Raw genomic sequence first — 22,894 nt, forward strand, 5'->3', positions numbered from 1 at the left:
GATTCCAGGATCATAGGATAACTCTATTTTTAGTTTTTTTTTTCAATTTATTGATTTTTTTGTGTGAATTTATACACATGTGGACTTTTTTTATAAAGTAGATTATTGTATACATTTTATTGTGCAGTTTGCTTTTCATCTGAGCTCATAGACAGCTGTCTTTTAATTGGTCTTCTTGTTTCCATATCATACCTCTCCAGCCCATCCTCCACCAACCTGTCAGAATGATTTTTCTTTCTTTCTTTCTTTTTTTTTTTAAGGGTATGACATCTTTATTTTAATTTCAAAAATTAATTTTAAAGCAAAAATCATTATTAGAAATTAAGATAGTTTTTTTGTTTGTTTGTTTTTAACATATTTTATATATATTTTTTCTGCTTTATAACAAATTTAATCAGTTATACATACACATATGTTCCCATATCCCCTCCCTTTTGCGTCTCCCTCCCACCCTCCCTAACCCACCCCTCCAGGCGGTCACAAAGCACCGAGCTGATCTACCTGTGCTATGCGGCTGCTTCCCACTAGCTATCTACCTTACGTTTGGTAATGTATATATGTCCATGCCACTCTTTCGCTTTGTCACAGCTTACTCTTCCCCCTCCCCATTTCCTCAAGTCCATTCTCTAGTAGGTCTGTGTCTTTATTCCTGTCTTACCCCTATGTTCTTCATGACATTTTTTTTCTTAAATTCCATATATATGTGTCAGCATACAGTATTTGTCTTTCTCTTTCTGACTTACTTCACTCTGTATGACAGACTCTAGGTCCATCCACCTCATTACAAATAGCTCAATTTCGTTTCTTTTTATGGCTGAGTAATATTCCATTGTATGTATGTGCCACATCTTCTTTATCCATTCATCCGATGATGGACACTTAGGTTGTTTCCATCTCCAGGCTATTGTAAATAGGGCTGCTATGAACATTTTTGTACATGACTCTTTTTGAATTATGGTTTTCTCAGGGTATATGCCCAGTAGTGGGATTGCTGGGTCATATGGTAGTTCTATTTGTAGTTTTTAAAGGAACCTCCATACCGTTCTCCATGGTGGCTGTACCAATTCACATTCCCACCAGCAGTGCAAGTGTTCCCTTTTTTCCACACCCTCTCCAGCATTTATTGTTTCTAGATTTTTTGATGATGGCCATTCTGACTGGTGTGAGGTGATATCTCATTGTAGTTTTGATTTGCATTTCTCTAATGAGTAAAGATGTTGAGCATCCTTTCATGTGTTTGTTGGCAGTCTGTATATCTTCTGTGGAGAAATGTCTATTTAGGTCTTCTGCCCATTTTTGGATTGGGTTGTTTGTTTTTTTGTTATTGAGCTGTATGAGCTGCTTATAAATTTTGGAGATTAATCCTTTGTCAGTTGCTTCATTTGCAAATATTTTCTCCCATTCTGAGGGTTGTCTTTTGGTCTTGTTTATGGTTTCCTTTGCTGTGCAAAAGCTTTTAAGTTTCATTAGGTCCCATGTGTTTATTTTTGTCTTTATTTCCATTTCTCTAGGAGGTGGGTCAAAAAGGATCTTGCTATGATTTATGTCATAGTGTTCTGCCTGTATTTTCCTCTAAGAGTTTGATAGTGTCTGGCCTTACATTTAGGTCTTTAATCCATTTTGAGCTTATTTTTGTGTATGGTGTTAGGGAGTGATCTAATCTCATACTTTTACACGTCCCTGTCCAGTTTTCCCAGCACCACTTATTGAAGAGACTGTCCTTTCTCCACTGTACATTCCTGCCTCCTTTATCAAAGATAAGGTGACCATATGTCCGTGTGTTTAACTCTGGACTTTCTATCCTGTTCCATTGATCTATCTTTCTGTTTTTGTGCCAGTACCATACTGTCTTGATTACTGTAGCTTTGTAGTATAGGCTGAAGTCAGGGAGCCTGATTCCTCCAGCTCCATTTTTCGTTCTCAAGATTGCTTTGGCTATTCGGGGTCTTTTGTGTTTCCATACAAATTGTGAAATTTTTTGTTCTAGTTCTGCGAAAAATGCCAGTGGTAGTTTGATAGGGATTGCATTGAATCTGTAGATTGCTTTGGGTAGTAGAGTCATTTTCACAATGTTGATTCTTCCAATCCAAGAACATGGTACATCTCTCCATCTATTTGTATCATCTTTAATTTCTTTCATCAGTGTCTTATAATTTTCTGCATACAGGTCTTTTGTCTCCTTAGGTAGGTTTATTCCTAGATATTTTATTCTTTTTGTTGCAATGGTAAATGGGAGAGTTTCCTTGATTTCACTTTCAGATTTTTCATCATTAGTATATAGGAATGCCAGAGATTTCTGTGCATTAATTTTGTATCCTGCTACTTTACCAAATTCATTGATTAGCTCTAGTAGTTTTCTGGTAGCATCTTTAGGATTCTCTATGTATAGTATCATGTCATCTGCAAACAGTGACAGCTTTACTTCTTCTTTTCTGATTTGGATTCCTTTTATTTCCTTTTCTTCTCTGATTGCTGTGGCTAAAACTTCCAAAACTATGTTGAATAAGAGTGGTGAGAGTGGGCAACCTTGTCTTGTTCCTGATCTTAGTGGAAATGCTTTCAGTTTTTCACCATTGAGGATGATGCTGGCTGTGGGTTTGTCATATATGGCCTTTATTATGTTGAGGAAAGTTCCGTCTATGCCTACTTTCTGCAGGGTTTTTATCATAAATGAGTGTTGAATTTTGTCGAAAGCTTTCTCTGCATCTATTGAGATGATCATATGGTTTTTCTCCTTCAATTTGTTAATATGGTGTATCACGTTGATTGATTTGCATATATTGAAGAATCCTTGCATTCCTGGAATAAACCCCACTTGATCATGGTGTATGATCCTTTTAATGTGCTGTTGGATTCTGTTTGCTAGTATTTTGTTGAGGATTTTTGCATCTATGTTCATCAGTGATATTGGCCTGTAGTTTTCTTTCTTTGTGACATCCTTGTCTGGTTTTGGTATCAAGGTGATGGTGGCCTCGTAGAATGAGTTTGAGAGTGTTCCTCCCTCTGCTATATTTTGGAAGAGTTTGAGAAGGGTAGGTGTTAGCTCTTCTCTAAATGCTTGATAGAATTCGCCTGTGAAGCCATCTGGTCCTGGACTTTTGTTTGTTGGAAGATATTTTATCACAGTTTCAATTTCAGTGCTTGTGATTGGTCTGTTCATATTTTCTATTTCTTCCTGATTCAGTCTGGGCAGGTTGTGCATTTCTAAGAATTTGTCCATTTCTTCTAGGTTGTCCATTTTATTGGCATAGAGTTGCTTATAGTAATCTCTCACGATCTTTTGTATTTCTGCAGTGTCAGTTGTTACTTCTCCTTTTTCATTTCTAATTCTATTGATTTGAGTCTTCTCCCTTTTTTTCTTGATGAGTCTGGCTAATGGTTTATCAATTTTGTTTATCTTCTCAAAGAACCAGCTTTTAGTTTTATTGATCTTTGCTATCGTTTCCTTCATTTCTTTTTCATTTATTTCTGATCTGATTTTTATGATTTCTTTCCTTCTGCTAACTTTGGGATGTTTTTGTTCTTCTTTCTCTATTTGCTTTAGGTGCAAGGTTAGGTTGTTTATTCGAGATGTTTCCAGTTTCTTAAGGTAGGATTGTATTGCTATAAACTTCCCTCTTAGAACTGCTTTTGCTGCATCCCGTAGGTTTTGGGTCGTCGTGTCTCCATTGTCATTTGTTTCTAGATATTTTTTAATTTCCTTTTTGATTTCTTCAGTGATCACTTCGTTATTAAGTAGTGTATTGTTTAGCCTCCATGTGTTTGTATTTTTTACAGCTCTTTTCCTGTAATTGGTATCTAGTCTCATAGCATTGTGGTCAGAAAAGATACTTGATACAATTTCAATTTTCTTAAATTTTCCAGGGCTTGATTTGTGACCCAAGATATGATCCATCATGGAGAATGTTCCATGAACACTTGAGAAAAATGTGTATTCTGTTGTTTTTGGATGGAATGTCCTATAAATATCAATTAAGTCCATCTTGTTTAATGTATCATTTAAAGCTTGTGTTTCCTTATTTATTTTCATTTTGGATGATCTGTCCATTGGTGAAAGTGGGGTGTTAAAGTCCCCTACTATGATTGTGTTACTGTCGATTTCTCCTTTTATGGCTGTTAGTATTTGCCTTATGTATTGAGGTGCTCCTATGTTGGGTGCATAAATATTTACAATTGTTATATCTTCTTCTTGGATCGATCCCTTGATCATTATGTAGTGTCCTTCTTTGTCTCTTCTAATAGTCTTTATTTTAAAGTCTATTTTGTCTGATATGAGAATTGCTACTCCAGCTTTCTTTTGGTTTCCATTTGCATGGAATATCTTTTTCCATCCCCTTACTTTCAGTCTGTATGTGTCTCTAGGTCTGAAGTGGGTCTCTTGTAGACAGCATATATATGGGTCTTGTTTTTGTATCCATTCAGCCAATCTGTGTCTTTTGGTGGGAGCATTTAGTCCATTTACATTTAAGGTAATTATCGATATGTATGTTCCTATTCCCATTTTCTTAATTGTTTTGGGTTCGTTATTGTAGGTCTTTTCCTTCTGTTGTGTTTCTTGCCTAGAGAAGTTCCTTTAGCATTTGTTGTAAAGCTGGTTTGGTGGTGCTGAACTCTCTCAGCTTTTGCTTGTCTGTAAACTTTAATTTCTCCATCAAATCTGAATGAGATCCTTGCTGGGTAGAGTAATCTTGGTTGCAGGTTTTTCTCCTTCATCACTTTAATTATGTCCTGCCACTCCCTTCTGGCTTGTAGAGTTTCTGCTGAGATCAGCTGTTAACCTTATGGGGATTCCCTTGTGTGTTATTTGTTGTTTTTCCCTTGCTGCTTTTTTTTTTTTTTTTTTTTTTTGCGGTATGTGGGCCTCTCACTGCTGTGGCCTCTCCCGCTGTGGAGCACAGGCTCCGGATGCACAGGCCCAGCGGCCATGGCTCACGGGCCCAGCCGCTCCGTGGCATGTGGGATCCTCCCAGACCGGGGCACGAACCCACCTCCCCTGCATCAGCAGGCGGACTGTCAACCACTGCGCCACCAGGGAACCCCTCCCTTGCTGCTTTTAATATGATTTCTTTGTATTTAATTTTTGACAGTTTGATAAATGTGTCTTGGCATATTTCTCCTTGGATTTATTCTGTATGGGACTCTCTGTGCCTCCTGGACTTGATTAACTATTTCCTTTCCCATATTAGGGAAGTTTTCAACTATAATCTCTTCAAATATTTTCTCAGTCCCTTTCTTTTCCTCTTCTTCTTCTGGAACCCCTATAATTCGAATGTTGGTGCGTTTAATGTTGTCCCAGAGGTCTCTGAGACTGTCCTCAGTTCTTTTCATTCTTTTTTCTTTATTTTGCTCTGCAGCAGTTATTTCCACTATTTTATCTTCCACCTCACTTATCCGTTCTTCTGCCTCAGTTATTCTGCTATTGATCCCATCTAGAGTATTTTTCATTTCATTTATTGTGTTTTTAATCGATGCTTGATTCATCTTTAGTTCTTCTAGGTCCTTGTTAACTGTTTCTTGCATTTTGTCTATTCTATTTCCAAGATTTTGGATCTTGGAAATAGAATCTTGGATCATCTTTACTATCATTATTCTGAATTCTTTTTCAGGTAGACTGCCTATTACCTCTTCATTTGTTAGGTCTGGTGGGTTTTTATCTTGCTCCTTCTCCTGCTGTGTGTTTTTCTGTCTTCTCATTTTGCTTATTTTACTGTGTTTGGTGTCTCCTTTTTGCAGGCTGCAGGTTCGTAGTTCCCGTTGTTTTTGGTGTCTGTCCCCAGTGGCTAAGGTTGGTTTAGTGGGTTGTGTAGGCTTCCTGGTGGAGGGGACTAGTGCCTGTGTTCTGGTGGATGAGGCTGGATCTTGTCTTTCTGGTGGGCAGGTCCACGTCTGGTGGTGTGTTTTGGGGTGTCTGCGGACTTTTTATGATTTTAGGCCGCCTCTCTGCTAATGGGTGGCGTTGTGTTCCTGTCTTGCTAGTTGTTTGGCATAGGGTGTCCAGCACTGTAGCTTGCTGGTTGTTGAGTGAAGCTGGGTGTTGGTGTTGAGATGGAGATCTCTGGAAGATTTTCGCCGTTTGATATTATGTGGAGCTGGGAGGTCTCTTGTGGACCAGTGTCCTGAAGTTGGCTCTCCCACCTCAGAGGCACAGCACTGACTCCTGGCTCCTCAATTTGGGATGATTTGTTGTCTATTCATGTATTCCACAGATGCAGGGTACATCAAGTTGATTGTGGAGCTTTAATCCGCTGCTTCTGAGGCTGCTGGGAGAGATTTCCCTTTCTCTTCTTTGTGCTCACAGCTCCCGGGTCTCAGCTTTGGATTTGGCCCCGCCTCTGCGTGTAGGTCGCCGGAGGGCGTCTGTTCTTCGCTCAGACAGGACAGGGTTAAAGGAGCAGCCGCTTCGGGGACTCTGGCTCACTCAGGCCGGGGGGGAGGGAGGGGCACGGAGTGCGGGGTGAGCCTGCAGCGGCAGAGGCCGGCGTGATGTTGCACTAGCCCGAGGCACGCCGTGCGTTCTCCCAGGGAAGCCGTCCCTGGATCCCGGGATCCCGGCAGTGACGGGCTGCACAGGCTCCCGGAAGGGCTGCGTGGACAGTGACCTGCGCTCGCACACAGGCCTCTTGGCGGCGGCAGCAGCAGCCCCAGCGTCCCACGCCCGTCTCTGGGCTCCGCGCTTTCAGCCGCGGCTCGCGCCCATCTGTGGAGCTCCTTTAAGCAGCGCTCTAAATCCCCTCCCCTCGCGCACCAGGAAACCAAGAGGGAAGAAAAAGTCTCTTGCCTTTTCGGCAGCTCCAGAGTTTTCCCGGACTCCCTCCCGGCTAGCTGTGGCGCATTAGCCCCCTTCAGGCTGAGTTCTCGCCACCAGCCCCAGTCCTCTCCCTGCACTCTGACCGAAGCCCGAGCCTCAGCTTCCAGCGCCGCCCGCCCCGGCGGGCGAGCAGACAAGCCTCTCGGGCTGGTGAGTGCCGGTCAGCACCGATCCTCTGTGCGGGAATCTCTCCGCTTTGCCCTACCCAGGTACGTGGGGAGTTTCTTGCCTTTTGGGAGGTCTGAGGTCTTCTGCCAGCGTTCAGTAGGTGTTCTGTAGGACTTGTTCCACATGTTGCTGTATTTCTGGTGTATCTGTCTATTTTTAGTTTTTTAAGGAACCTTCATACTGTTCTCCATAGTGGCTGTACCAATTTACATTCCCACCAACAGTGTAAGAGGGTTCCCTGTTCTCCACACCCTCTTCAGCATTTATTGTTTGTAGACTTCTTGATGACGGCCATTCTGACGCGTGTGAGGTGATACGTCATTGTAGTTTTGATTTGCATTTCTCTAATAATTAGTGATGTTGAGCATCTTTTCATGTGCTTTTTGGCCATCCATGTCTTTGGAGAAATATCTATTTAGATTGGTTTGATTTTTTTTAAAGAATACTTAATAGTTGATTGTATACTTTATCTGTTTTTTCTCTTTTTGTGATGTTAGTGGCCCTTGCGATCATTGCCTAGATCCGTTATTTCATTAGGGGTTGTAAAATAGTGATATTTGAATTTTATAATTAATTCCTGAGTTATTAGCACAAATACTTTATAAAGAGAAATTTTCACTCATCTGTCACTTGGTTACCCTGGTGTACAGTTTGTATGGGAAGAGGAAGCTACATGCTTAATTTTGCCTTGATCAGTTTTCAAAAACAATGAATTCGTTTGTTAGCATCCTCCAAGAGTGACCAGTGGGGTTTTATAAGATCATTATGGGGCTTCCCTGGTGGCGCAGTGGTTGAGAGTCCGCCTGCCGATGCAGGGGACACGGGTTCGTGCCCCGGTCCGGGAAGATCCCACATGCCGCGGAGCGGCTGGGCCCGTGAGCCATGGCCGCTGAGCCTGTGCGTCCGGAGCCTGTGCTCCGCAAGGGGAGAGGCCACAACAGTGAGAGGCCCGCGTAACAAAAAAAAAAAAAAAAAAAAAAAAGATCATTATGAACTCATAATTTTAGTGATAGTTGATGTGTTTCAATGCTTTATAGTTATTGTTCTTCTTAACGCTCAAATTGTCCCCTCTTTGGCCAAAAACTGATTCCGGTTGGCTCCTGAGTCTTTGATATGAGTTTAGTAGCTTCTTTGCTTCTTGTGTGTTAAGATGTTCCAGGATCATCTTAGACATATCTGGAATCAATGATTCTTTCAAGGAGTCCTGGTTTCTTTAGTGAGAGATAATGTTCACAGACCCCAGTCAGGGCTTGGAGGTTCTCATTGCTACTGAGTTGGTCATTACTTTGGGCCTTTTTGGTAAATAGTGCTGGGGAAACCACCTCATGGATTCATACTGATGTCCCAATTCAAATTGAGGACTATAGGTTGTTTACTTCTGTGATTTTGTATTTGTATCTCTTATGCTGAAAAATCTGGTTCCTCATGATATTAAATTAACATCATTGTTTGTTGTATTCTATACTGTAAATATAAATATTCAAAATACCTGTTTTCAAAATACCAGTATTAGTATTATCACTAACAGTATGATTACTGGAAACTTTTTAGGATTTCTTTGCATTTATATTTTTTTCCTTAGGTTATATCCTCTTAGGAAAATACAGTCGAATTGCTGTGTTTTTAAGCCATGTGATAAATTAGTTTCTCTCTTTTGTGGGTAAAGCCATCAACCAGATACACAGGTTCATTTGTTTTGTTTTGTCCCAGCTGCAAATTCAGACGGTATGTTCATTGGCAAACAGTGTCTTTAGGCAACATTTTAAAAATTATTTCATTTTCTTTTATAATTATGTAAAAATCGTATGTATCAATAGTTTCAAAGTCAAATTCCAAGAAGTGTGACCTCTATCTGTCCCTGTCCCCTTCATCATGTTTTTTCCCTCCACCTGTCAGTAGCCATTTCTGTTACCTTTTGTTTTATCTTCCATTTTGAAAAAATGAAAGCAGATGCATATGTTTATTCACATCCCCCCCTTTTCTTAATAAAAAGGTAGCATTCTCTGCACAGTGTTCAACATTTTGCTTTCTTATCTTAACAGGATATTCTGGAGATCTCTCCACAGCAGTATTACATAGATGTTGTTTCATTTCTTTTTATAATGTTTAATATTTTATATTATAATATGAATATGAATATCATTAGCCATAGTTGATTTAATCAGTCCTCACTTCTGATGGACCTGTGCTTCCCAACCTTCACAGGAGCACTGTTAATATTTCACAGCCGCAAACTCAAGTTATTTTGTGGCAAAAAATTATTTTAATAACTGTCTAAGGAATCCATTTCCTGTACGTAAAATGAAAATTTTACCATATAATGGAATAATAAAGAAGACTGTGATTTATGAATATATAAATAATTTTTTATTCCGATGGGTATAACAGCAATTACTAGAGTCCATCCCCGTTTGAAGATGGCAAGGCATTTCAGGTCAAGAAATGCCAGGATACATTTCTAAATTCATCTTGTCTTTCTGAATTTGGGGACCTGCTGCTTTTCCAAAAGAACCTTGTGTCAAACTGTCTCATCCTCATGATTCAGGCTTAGCTTCTGAAATCCTTACTCTCCCATCCAACGACAGGAGGCTGCCATATTATTTTGTTTCTGTCTTTCCAAATACATTGATCTGCATATGCTTTCATCTACAGTCTAGGTCTAATTTAAAGAGGAAGGATCAGGTAGGACAGAGTATGATTGAATGAGACTTACTGGTGTGGATCTTAAGCAGTTCTTTCATTTGAATATGAAAAATGAAATATAATTTAGATTTTTTTCCTGCTAAAGCACCAGCCTTTCACAGAATGAATGCATATATACTCTCGTGTCTTGATTCAGACATTTGTCATCTTATCACATGAATCTTTCAGAAGATACAGCACAGGCGATCATGAGAAGGCTCTGCAGGTCATGCTCCAAGTTCTGCAGAGCTGTGACCACCCAGCCCCCGACATGTTCTGCCTCTGCGGGAGGATATACAAGGACATCTTCTTGGATTTGGACTGCAAAGATGATGCCAGCTGAGACAATGCCATTGAGTGGTAAACCCTCAGCCCTAGTCAGTAGCATGTGCATCTCTGCAAAGAATAGAATTGCACAGGCTAAGGATCCAGGTCTTTTCCCTACATAGGTGTGTCTGCCTGTTTGCTGGCAGTGAAAAAAATGCCATAAATGTGGTCTTGGAATTTCCAGATCCCTTTTTCCAAAAGGAAACCATTAGAAACAGGCTTTTCTACTGGTGACATTCTTTCCACAAGTTAACTCATTTATAGGGGCGAGGAGGCTCAGCACACTCCTTCCCAGCTACTCCTTCCAGAACCTTGTTCCACCATCATCATAGCATTATCTTCTCAGTGAGCTGTTCATTACTTACTCATTCATTTATTCAACAAATGTTTATTGAGGGTTTACTGCATGCCAGAAACTTTCTAGATGGTGGGGATAAAGGTACAGCAGATACGAATCCATGCCCTCATGGACCTAGCATTGCTGGTAAGGAGAGTCAGACAAACAAATACAGTAAAATATATAGGATGTCAGCTGATGGTGAGGGCAAAAAGTTAATCAGGGACTAGGGAAAGGAAGATTGGGAGTTGTCTACAGTTTTGTATAGGATGGTCAGTGAAGGTGAATAAAGATGTAAAGGTGATGAGGGAATGAGCCTTGCAGATAACTGTGTTCCAGAAGGAGGGGATAACAAGGGCAAAGACCCTGAGGAGGAAGCATGCTGAGCATGCTCAAGGATGGTGAGGCAGGAGCAAGGGGGAGAGTGGCAGGAAATGGGAGAGAAGAAGACCCTTTTACTCTGAGTGAGATGATACAGTGCTGGAATATTCTGAGCAGAGGAGTGACAAGATCTGACATGCATTTTAACCAGAGTACTCTCACTGTTATGAATACATTTTAGGGGGTGTGTCAGCTATCATTTGCTGCATAACAAGCATCTCCTGGGAATTCCCTGGTGGTCCAGTGGTTAGGACTCTGCACTCTCACTACCAAAGCCCTGGGTTCAATCCCTGGTCAGGGAACTAAGATCCTGCAAGCCGCACGGCTTGGCAAAAAAAACAAACCAAAAAAAAAAAAAAACCCCAAGCATCTCCAAAACTTAGTGGCTTAAAACAATGATTTATGATTTCTCATGATTTTATGGATTGCCCAGGAAGTTCCTCTGGTGGTTCCACTCCTTAAGTGCTGAGCTCACTCCTAAAGTTGTAGTCATCTGGAGAATCAGCAGGGCTGGAAGGTCCAAAATGGCCTCATACACACTTGACAGCTGGTGCTGGCTGTTGGTGGTGAGCCTCCATTTTCTAACGGGTAGTCCTAATCCTGGTAGACCAGCTCTCTTACATGGTGGGCAGCATTCTCAGAGAGTGGATGTGGAAGCCAGAAAGCCTCTTAAGGCTCAGGAACTCACACAAGGTCAGTTCTGTCACATGTTCTTGGTCAGAGCAAATCACGTGGTCAGCCCAGATTCAAAGGGGTGGAGAAATAGACTCCAATCTGTGGGTGGGAGACGTGGCAAAGGCATGTGCATAGTGGGATGGGAGGGCTTTGTGGTTATTAAATAATCTATCACATGGGTGAGGACAAAAGCAGGGAACAGTTAGGAGACTACTGCAGAAATTCAGAGAAGAGCTGATGGGGACTTGAACCAGGGTAGTAGTGATGCAAATGATGAGGTGTCAGAACCTGGATATATTTTAAAGGTAGAGCCAACAGCCTACACCATCCCTTTCCATCACAAGAGCTCTTGGTATCGCTGCTGCAGTCTCATTTAATTCTAACTGCTTCCTCTCCCCCTCTCCCGCCTCCTCTTCGTTTTCCTTCCATACACGTAGGACTTTGTCCTCTTCCCTCTTCTCTCCATCTACACTTTTCCCTGGTGATCCCAGTCACTCCCACACCTTGGAACCTTTAGTTGATCTCCATTCCACCCTCTATCCTAAGCTTTGGCCCCACATCACCCCTCTCTTTGCCCACCTGTTCTACCTCAAGATGGTGCTGGTATTTAAGACTCAACATGTCTAAGGCTGAAGTCGTTTCCTCCTCTCCACAAGGGATGGCTTCCATTGTCTTGCTTTCTTACAACCATTATTTAGCCTTCTAGGCCTACACTTTTGGTTAATGTTTGATAACTTTCACTCACTTATCTCCCCATACAGTCAGTTCCCAATTCCAGTCCTTCTGTGAGTCTTCCCTCACTCCCTACCCATCCTTTCCCATCACCACTACCCCAAATCGGTGCCATTTTTTTTTTTTTTAACTCTCTTGCCAGGAATGTTCTAACGGTATCCCAAGTAGGCTCTCTGCTTGGTGTCTCTAAAATCTGTCCTTCATAGATTGACAGCTTACTCCTCCTAAAGCTCAAAGATCCAAAATGGCTCTCCACTTCTTATTATATAAAACTTCAGACTCTTAGATCACCATTCTAGGCGCTTTTCAGACTTTCTCCAACCTGCCCCTAGCCCTGTTTCCCACTATCTGATATATGTCCAAGTAAACTGAAGTTCCTTAGGAGCTACCCAAACTCCCATCTCTTCTCCTGCCATTTTCTATGCTGGGGGTTCCCTTTCTAAATCACTACTGTTACAATTCTATCCATCTTCATGCCACATCTCAAGCCTCTCTGTCTTCTGTGAGTCCCTCTAGACTTGGATTTGTGTGGTTTTAGGTTACCACACTCATGAAAAATTAGTATTTTGACTAATTGTGTGTAGATATTATCACTTCCATCATGGTATAGGTTCTTAGAGGGCGGGGACCTTGTTTTATTCTTAGTTAATCCCCAGTAGCACCTGTGCACTGTATGCTCAAGAGAAATCACTCAGGGTGTTTAAGGGAAGGGAAAGGAAGGGAAATTAAAGTCTGGTACAGCCAAAATAGGGAGCTGTGTTCCCACCATCGTGGCCAAGAATTCAACCTCCAGGTCAGGAAATTACTTCCAGTGGCTCCTTCAAGGAAGCCAGAGGAGCCTTCTGCATGCACTTGAGAAGGTCGTGGCAGTGGATACAGGAGCAAATAAAGCGTAGTCTTCTGGTCAGGGCATGATGGCTCTGGTGAGACCGTGAGGGTCACCTTGCTCTCAGATAGAGATGTGCAACACGCAGCTCAGATAGGCAGGGGCTGGTCCAAGGTCGCAGGGCTGGTCAGACACAAACCTGGGACTGCAGTCCCGACTCCGAGTTCAAAACCTGTCTGTCCCCAAGCTGGGCCTGTTTCATTTGTGAATAAGAAGCACAGAGAAGTCACCCTCTCTGCCCTCTTCCCAGATAACTTTTCATAGTAAAAGAAAAATCAAATACAGTAGGATTTGGAATTTAAAATCCCCAAGACATACCCGGGGTAGTGGGGGAGAGATTTCCATTTTATTGGAACTCTGTTGACTAGGGTTGGAATGACTTTCTTGATATCCTCTAGTCCCTCTGAGAGTACTTGTATCATGCCCCAAAGCTCATAAAGTCAGATTTTAACTGATTTTATGATTTATGGTCAGATTTAACTGATAAGTTCTCCCTTTCACAATTTAATGTTTTGTTGGTGTTTGATCCTCCTGTTGTCACACGACTGATAAAATCAGACCTGGTGTACAAAAAGAAATTTTTATGTCATTACTTCGTTGATCAAATTCTTTTTTTCCTGATCCTGAGGTTCATACTCACTCATGGAAGAGAAAGAAAATTTTTATGCGCAGAAAAAAGAATAAATAAGAGAATTAAAAATGGCATGGTTAACCTTTTGGTATAAAAGTGGTATTCGCAGTTTTGGATCTTGTTCTTTATCCTAATGTAATAGATCCCTGCCCCTTCTCTTACTTTATTATTTTTTTAATAAATTTATTTATTTTATTTTTGGCTGCATTGGGTCTTCGTTGCACGTGGGCTTTCTCTAGTTGTGGCAAGCGGGGGCTACTCTTCGTTGCGGTGCGCAGGCTTCTCATTGCGGTGGCTTCTCTTGTTGCGGAGCATGGGTTCTAGGCATGTGGGCTTCAGTAGTTGTGGTGCGTGGGCTTCAGTAGTTGTGGCTCACGGCCTCTAGAGCACAGGCTCAGTAGTTGTGGCGCACGGGCTTAGTTGCTCCGTGGCATGTGGAATCTTCCCAGACCAGGGCTCGAACCTGTGTCCTCTGTATTGGCAGGTGGATTCTTAACCATTGCGCCACCAGGGAAGCCCCCTGCTCTCACTTTATATGCCACTGCTCTTTGCGATCCAGGATTTTGGCAGTACTGCTTCATTACATGAAAAAATAATTCCATTTCATGATATAAGCAAACAGACTGCCTGCAGAGAAAAAGCCTATACCTGTTGTGATGTCCATGAAATAAAAAATGCTCAATGTGCAAATGGAGTATAACTTTAAAAATGATATGTGGACATCAAATTGTGTTCTACTTTTGGGAGTTGAATTATAATAGGTTTTAAATTTCTTTTATACCCTTTAATATAGTTTCCTTACTTTATACAAGGATCATGGCTTTTATTTTAAAACTCTAAACCCTCTGAAGAAAGATTTTAAAACTCTCTAGTGTTATTTACTGTGTTGCTATTATGACATTTTATTTATTTATTTATTTTTAAATTTATTTATTTATTTATTTTGCGGTACGCGGGTCTCTCACTGTTGTGGCCTCTCCCGCCGCGGAGCACAGGCTCCGGACGCGTAGGCTCAGCAGCCATGGCTCACAGGCCCAGCCGCTCCGCGGCATGTGGGATCCTCCCGGACCAGGGCATGAACCCGTGTCCCCTGCATCGGCAGGCGGACTCCCAACCACTGCGCCACCAGGGAAGCCCTATTATGACATTTAAAAAAATATTTATGTATGTATTTATTTATTTTGGCTGTGCTGTATCTTGGTTGTGGCACGCGGGATCTTTAGTTGTGGGATGCGGGCTTCTTAGTTGCAGCATGCGGGATCTACTTCCCCAACCAGGGATCAAACCCGGGCCCCCTGCATTGGGAGCGTGGAGTCTTACCCACTAGACCACCAGGGAAGTCCCTATTATGACATTTTTAAGAAGCTATCTGACTGCTACATGTGGCTGTTAGTAAACATGGGCAGCTGGAGGAGAGCTGTAAAACAATAAATTAGAGTAGTAAACATTTTCACGAGAAGATTGGTTTGTGCTAGTATTTGCACTTTTTCCCTCTACCATAATAAAATGATATAATAGGAATTTGGTGGTTCTTTGATTACAGGTATTGCGAAGGGTTTGAGCTCCAGCCATCTCTTTATTCAGGAATCAACCTTGCAGTTTTGCTGATAGTTGCTGGACAGCAATTTGAAACTTCCATGGAGCTAAGGAAAATAGGTAAAGCTGTTTATGACTGCAGATGTTGATATGCTTTGGTAACACAAGTTCAGCATTAAAAATTATGTCCAAATAACCAACATTATATTTCAAAAGGAACAGTTACTGTGGATAGCACACCTGAGGCAGTAGCCTGAATAAAATGCCCATTTTCTCCTCTAAAGGCTTTTACATCATATGGTGGAAACTGGGAAGACTTTTCATAACTTTATCTAAAAGTCAAATTCTTAAGGTGTCCGGCTGAACAGTTTGTTGGGAAGAAAAGGGAGCTTGGAGAAAGTGAACAATTGCTGGGATGTGGGTCAGTTCTTCAACGTCAGCATGTTGGCCAGTGATGTTGGGAAAGCTGTCCAGGCAGCAGAGAGGTTGTTCAAACTGAAACCTCCAGTCTGGTGAGTCAGGTCTATGTGTTTTCATCACCCATGTCAATATTTGATCTTGTTCTGAAAGGTTTCCCCCAGGAGGAAAAGGTGTGAATGCCAAAAATAATAACAATTGCTATGTTTTTCCTTCTGACTTCTTCATTAAAGCAAAGTTAGGGCAGAAAGAGCAACTCTTGAGGCCTCGCTTGGTTTTCTGTGACAGGAGGGAAAGACAGACAGACAGACACCCACACACAGAATGTATCCCTACATGCTATGTCTCCAAGACAAAACTCTCAGCCCTATTAATCTTTTCAGGCCACGTAGGTCCTCAAGAGCAGAACGTTCTTGGGTATCAGTACATATTGTGCATTTGTGAGAAAGCAGATAGTAAAGCTAAAAGTACACCAAGAAAATGATTTTCATCACAAATGAAAACTGGAACTAACACACCAATTATAGATATGGTCAAGAAAATGGTGGCCCAGCAGTGGCCCTAGGTTAGAACATTATACAGCCATTAAAAATGTACAAGAAATAATACTTAGAGACATGGAAATGTGTTCATGGTTTATCATTAAATAAGAAAAGCCAGAGGCAGGGTATATTTTTCTATATCAGAGCTCAGACTTTGACATTATCAGAATCACCTGTGTTGATTAAAACACAGATTGCTGGGCCTAACCCTTCGGATTTCTGGTTCAAAGGGTCTAGGGTGGGGCCTGAGAATTTGCATTTAGAAATTACAAGCTGACACTAGTCTGGGGACCACACTTTGAGAACTACTGTTTTATATGGACTCATTTTAATTAAAAGCCTCTGTTTCATATGTGACTCAGAGGAGGGTCTGGGTGGGTTGGGCAATAGCTGACTTCCCAATAGACATTAAGCTCCACTAGAGTTGTGGTTATATTATTGATTGCTCTAGTTTCATAATAGATTCTCAGTAGATATTTGTATAATGAAAAAATGATGAGTCATGGATTTGCTCCAACATATTGATAGTGGCTGTGTCAGGAGGTAGCAGATTAAGAAGTTTGTAATCTGCTTTTTTTTTTTTTTTTTTTTTTTTTTTTTCTTTTTGCGGTATGCGGGCCTCTCACTCTTGTGGCCTCTCCCGTTGCGGAGCACAGGCTCCGGATGCGCAGGCCCAGCGGCCATGGCTCACGGGCCCAGCCGCTCCGCGGCATATGGGATCCTCCCAGACCGGGGCACGAACCCGTATCCCCTGCATCGGCAGGCGGACTCTCAACCACTGCGCCACCAGGGAGGCCCTGTAATCTGCTTTTTTAACTCTCTTTTCTGATTTGTCTAAAATGCATTTGGATTACTTACATAATTTAAAATTTTTTACTTTTAACGATCCGTATTCATCTGTCCCCTTCTATTTCTCAGCTCAGTGGGCCAGTCTGGACTGTCAGGGGTAGGAATCTCAGCGTTCATATCTAGTTTGACTATATTTCTTTCCCATCTGGAGGACTTTAGTTTGACCCTGAAGCCCTATTAACCTCTTGAAAGTTTTCTGAGGCTGAGAGAACAGAGGCAGGCTGAGGTTCCAGCCCTCCTGGAGTGGCTGCTGTTTGCAGAATTCTAATTTTAAGGTGCGTTGTTGCATCTGAGCCAGACAGAGCTGACTCTGGAGAGGAGACCTGAGGCTTGAATACCTTCCTACTACATCAGAACCTGGACTGACTTACAGTGTTGGTACCTATTGTCGTGGGTTCAAGACCACCCTGAGGTTCACGATTTGCCAGAAGAACTCACAGAGCTCAGAAAAGCTATTCTACTCATGGTTATGGTTTATTTGCTTTGGAAGTTGATTCTCTCTCCGTCCCTCCCCCCCCTTTCACCCCGTTCCTCTCCGTCTCCCCATCCTTCTCCCCTCCCTTCCCCCCCTCCCTCTCCCCCAGCAGAATAAAATGGGACTGATGGGCTGTCACCTCACTCTTCATCCTCTCGCATCTTGTGCCGACTTGGGTGCCGACCTGTGGGTCCTCAAGTTTACTTCCTAATTTCTCTCAAACACTGTAGCCTTCCTCTTTCTTCTCTGTGACTTCCTCAGGCAAGCCTTTCTTGGCCCCTCTGTCTAAAGAGGTGCCCCCCACCCCTTCCTCACCATTATCCTGCCTTATTTTCTTCAGAGGTCTGTATGTTATCTTATTGCATACCCTTATCTGTTAGTTACACTATCTGCCCCATCAGAGCATAGACCTCCCATAGGGAAGGGATTGTGGGCCACCGTATCCACCAGTCCTAGAGCAGGGTTGCTGCATAGCAGGTACACGTAGAGGATCTGTGGAGTCCAGAGCTTCCCACTTCCTCACTGGGCAAGATAACCTATGTGGCATGTTCCCACACATGACAGAAATCTCTTCCTTTAGGTTCTGGTGATAGAACCGACCGAAGTCTACCAGCCTTCGTATGTCTCTATAAACAGTGAAGCTGAGGAGAGGACAGTTTCTCTGTGGCACGTCTCACCCATGGAAATGGTAAGAAAACAATCATAAACAGCTCTCTCTTTATTCTGTATTATTTAATGAAAAATTCAGTTTTCAAGTAGGAGAGTCAACTATATTGTAGTACTTGAAAGAACAGGCACCCATGCCTAACTTCTGAGTTACAGGAGTATATGAGGGAGTGTAATCACAGATGGAGGAAAGGAAGCAGGGTTTTCCAAATATATATATTTGTATTATATGTATAGCTATGTGTGTATATACATACGTGTATATATACGTGTGTGTGTGTATATATATATGTATTTATATACGAATGAATATAAACTTGTGGAACAAAATGAGTTAAACCATGAAGGAAGTGGATAAGGAATAAAGTGAAAGTCCCTCCAAATCCCCCAAACTTGGTATGTATTCCCATCACCAATGATTTGATGGATGTCCATCTATACCTTTCTCTAAGCTCAGTTATATATGTATAATGTGTGTATACATATATCCATTATATATATAATATACATATATATAGGGGGAAGAAGCATATGTGAGATCATATGGTGAGATTTGTTATTTTGCAGCTTACTCTTTTTAAATGATCGATACATCATGGACAGTTTTTCATATAGCACACACTGATCCACCCGATTTTTAAAATGTGATATTCCCTATATTCCCATATCATGGTGATGCATTTCCGGGTATGGATGAGCCATAATTTATTTCACCACTTTCCTGCTAATGCACATTTAGGTTTCAGTTTTGCATTCTAGCTGATGGTAAATACGCCAGGGCACATCCTGGTGGTTACACCATACCACGCGCGTGTAGATGTTTCAGGATGGGCTTCCCTGGTGGCGCAGTGGTTGGGGGTCCGCCTGCCAATGCAGGGGGCGTGGGTTCGTGCCCCAGTCTGGGAAGATCCCACATGCCGCGGCGCGGCTAGGCCTGTGAGCCATGGCCGCTGGGCCTGCGCGTCTGGAGCCTGTGCTCCGCGGCAGGAGGGGCCGCAGCGGTGGGAGGCCCGCGTACCGCAAAAAAACAAAAAAACAAACAAACAAAAAGACTACATATGTTTAAAATTCGATAGCTACTGTCAAATTTGTACTATTCTAATTTATACTCACACCAGCAATATAGGAGTGGAAACATTTTCATTGCCCATTAAAGATATTACACAAATGCTGGGCCAGGCCTCATGTTTTGTGGTAACAGCTGTATTTTCATCTGTATTTGTCTAAAGTACTTCATCAGATTTTTTCTTTAATAAAATATTTTGTAGTAATAAAAAGAGGTAGCACCTCTGACAAGTACATTAGACAGATCTATTTGCTATGTCTGTGTTTTCATGGAGTAGGGGGAGAATTCTGCCATCAACTTGGCAAAGAAGGATTTTTTCCACCTGGAAACAAGAGTGTGAGCAATTATGTCTTAATCAGGTAAAAATAAGCAATATCTTCAAAAATAAAATACAACGTCAGAGAATAAGGAGAGGCTCAGAATCATATTGGAAACTCTTTATCAGAAATAGTCATGATACAACAACTTTCCATTGTTCAATGGGTATAAAGTTTCAGTTATGCTAGATAAATAAGTCTTAGCTGCTGTACAGCACAGCGCCTATAGTTAACAATATGGGATTGTGCACTTCACATTTGTTAAGAGGGTAAATATCATATTTGTTCTTACCACACACACAAATAAAAACAAAACCCAAGGGACACAAGGACACTTTGGGAGGTGTTGGATATATCTATTACCTTGATTGTGGTGATGGTATCACAAATGTGGGCATATGTCCAAACTCATCAAATTATGCACATTAAATAGGTGCAGTTCTTTGTATATCAATTATACTTCAAGAGAGGTACATATGAAAAATATATAGTCATGAATGATATTTCAAGTTGCCTTAGTCTGCTTGAGCTGCTGTAACAGAATACCACAGACTGGGTGGCTTAAACCAGTGGTCCCCAACGTTTTTGGCACCGGGGACCAGTTTTGTAGAAGACAGTTTTTCCACAGACCTGGGGGGTGGGGGTGATGATTCAGGCGATAATGTGAGCGATGGGGAGCGGCAGATGAAGCTTCGCTCACTCACCCACCCGCCCGCCCTCCGCTCATCTCCTGCTGTGCAGCTGGATTCCTAACAGGCTGCAGACCGGTACTGGTCCGCAGACCGTTACTGGTCCACAGCCCAGGGTTTGGGGACCCCTGGCTCAAACAACAGAAATTTATTTCTCACAGTTCTGGAGGCTGGAAAGTCTGAGATCAGGGTGCCAGCATGGTCAGGTTCTGGTGAGAACCCTCTTCCTGGTTTGCAGATGGTGGTCTTCTTGCCCTGTTCTCACGTAATGGAAAGAGAGATAGAGAACTCTCTCCTGTCTCTTCTTACATAGGGCACTAATCCCATCACGAGGGCTCCACCCTGGTGACCTAATCACCTCTCAAAGGCCACCATCTCCAAATACCATCACACTGGGGGTTAGGGCTCCAACATATGAATTTGTGGAGACACAAACATTAAGTCTATAACACAAATGTAAGCCAGTAACTTTGTCTAATATTTAACAGCGAAGCAACCTTCTCCTCATTGATGAGAGAGTCAGTAGCCATTAGTGAAAATGAGCTGCCGTAATGTGCTGGGGTATTTTTCCTGCACTGTGTGCTTTAAATATTTGATCAAAAGAGAAGGAGCTAGAATAAGATACATACATGGTGTTCATACAGATACATCTCATTTGAAGAATGCATGTATCTTCTATTAAATTTGCCTCTTTGGTTTTTTTTTAACCTTTTATTTAAGTATAACACACAGAAAAGTGCATAACTCATAAATGTACAATTTGATGCATTTTTTATTAAGTGAACACACCTAAGTAACCAGTGCAACCCAGGGAAGGGAACATTAGCAGTCCCCCACCCCCCAAAGCCCTACTTATGTTCCCCCCTCCAGGTACCAGTGCCATGAAGCACCCTGTCCTCAGTGTTGGGATTCTTGTACTAGAGGCCAACCTTGCTTACATTCTTTGTGTCATTGATGCCACTGTGATGCAAGAGAATTTTCAAAATTCTGATCTGTAACCTCCCTATTCCATTGATAGAGGTAACAAAACACCTCATTTTTAAATTTTTTTTAAATTGATCTATGTCATCTCATTTTTTTCATATTTCTTTTTTTATAAATTTATTTATTTATTTGGCTGTGTTGGGTCTTCGTTTCTGCGCGAGGGCTTTCTCTCGTTGCGGCGAGCGGGGGCCACTCCTCATTGCAGTGCGTGGGCCTCTCACTATCTCGGCCTCTCTTGTTGCGGAGCACAGGCTCCAGACGCGCAGGCTCAGTAGTTGGGGCTCACGGGCCCAGTTGCTCTGCAGCATGTGGGATCTTCCCAGACCAGGGCTCAAACCTGTGTCCCCTGCATTGGCAGGCACAGTCTTAACCACTGCACCACCAGGGAAGCCCCATCATTTTTTAATTTTTATTGGGGTATAGTTTATTTACAATGTTGTGTTAGTTTCAGGTGTACAGCACAGTGAATCTGTTATACATATATCCACTCTTTTAGATTCTTTTCCATATAGGCTATTGTAAAGTGTTGAGTAGAGTTCCTTGTGCTATATAGTAGGTCCTTATTAGTTATCTATTTTATATATAGTAGTGGCTATGTGTCAATCCCAATCTCCCAATTTATCCCTCCCCCCCTTATCCCCCGGTAACCATAAGTTTATTTTTTACATCTGTAACTCTATTTCTGTTTTGTAGATAAGTTCATTTGTAGCCTTTTTTTTTTTTTTAGATTCCACATGAAGCGATATCATATGCTATTTTTCTTTCTGTGTCTGACCTACTGCACTCAATATGGCAATCTCTAGGTCCATCCACGTGGCTGCAAATGGCATTATTTCGTTCTTTTTTATGGCTGAGAAATATTCCATTGTGTATATGTACCACATCTTCTTTATCCATTCTTCTGTCGATGGGCATTTAGGTTGCTTCCGTGACCTGGCTATTGTAAATAGTGCTGCAGTGAACATTGGGGTGCATGTGTCTTTTTGAATTATGGTTTTCTCTGGGTATATGCCCAGTAGTGGGATTGCTGGGTCATATGGTAATTCTATTTTTAGTTTTTTAAGCAACCTCCATACTGTTCTCCATAGTGGCTGTATCAATTTACATTCCCACCAACAGTGCAAGAGGGTTCCCTTTCCTCCACACCCTCTCCAGCATTTATTGTTTGTAGATTTTTTTGATGATGGCCATTCTGACTGGTGTGAACACCTCATATTTTGACAAGTAGTTGTGGAAAAAACTAATCCTATTAAAGTGACTCTTCATACTTTTAGAGCAAAATGGTTTTGTTTTCATGGAATTCTACAAACCTATAAGGTTTGCAGGTCTTTAATGGGAATTTCCATCGGTACATATAGTATCTCACTAGCTGTAAATGTGCTACTTTGTTTGTATATAGTCTGTAATAAGAAATAGAAAGAACTATATAAGCAGCAAATGCTATCTTTCCTTGACTGAGGAAATGTTTTGCACAGTGCTTGGTAGTTGTCAGGACAAATGTCTGAGAGAAATATAAATTGCCTTTTTTTCTTTGAGAGGAAGGCTTTGCTTTTGCCTTCATTTACGTTTTTTAAATTGTGCAGGTTGTGGAAGCAAGCAGATTAGCCTGGAGTGAAATGATAACTTCTCTGCACAGACTTGCAGTTCTTCCCGGTGGGCTGTGGTGGTGGGAAGCAATCACACAGGCACACGTTCACCTGCAGACAGCACCGCTGTAACATTAGAT

At 41.8% G+C, this 22,894-nt stretch overlaps 1 protein-coding gene across 1 annotated transcript in view; it reads left to right on the top strand.

The window, feature by feature from the left end:
* LOC308620114 (mitogen-activated protein kinase kinase kinase 15-like) overlaps positions 1-22,894 on the top strand; it is a gene marked incomplete at its 5' end in the record, with an annotated part of 118,246 nt that overhangs the window by 55,740 nt on the left and 39,612 nt on the right. Inside the window, 6 exon segments of the mRNA XM_081239434.1 lie at positions 9,848-9,998; positions 10,002-10,018; positions 15,171-15,283; positions 15,516-15,675; positions 17,041-17,068; positions 18,027-18,134. Of these exon segments, the coding sequence (XP_081095560.1) occupies positions 9,848-9,998; positions 10,002-10,018; positions 15,171-15,283; positions 15,516-15,675; positions 17,041-17,068; positions 18,027-18,134 (577 nt within the window).

This window comes from Mesoplodon bidens (genome assembly GCF_964165515.1).
Source record: "Mesoplodon bidens genome assembly, chromosome: 7".
In the NCBI taxonomy this organism is placed as follows: Eukaryota; Metazoa; Chordata; class Mammalia; order Artiodactyla; family Ziphiidae; genus Mesoplodon; species Mesoplodon bidens.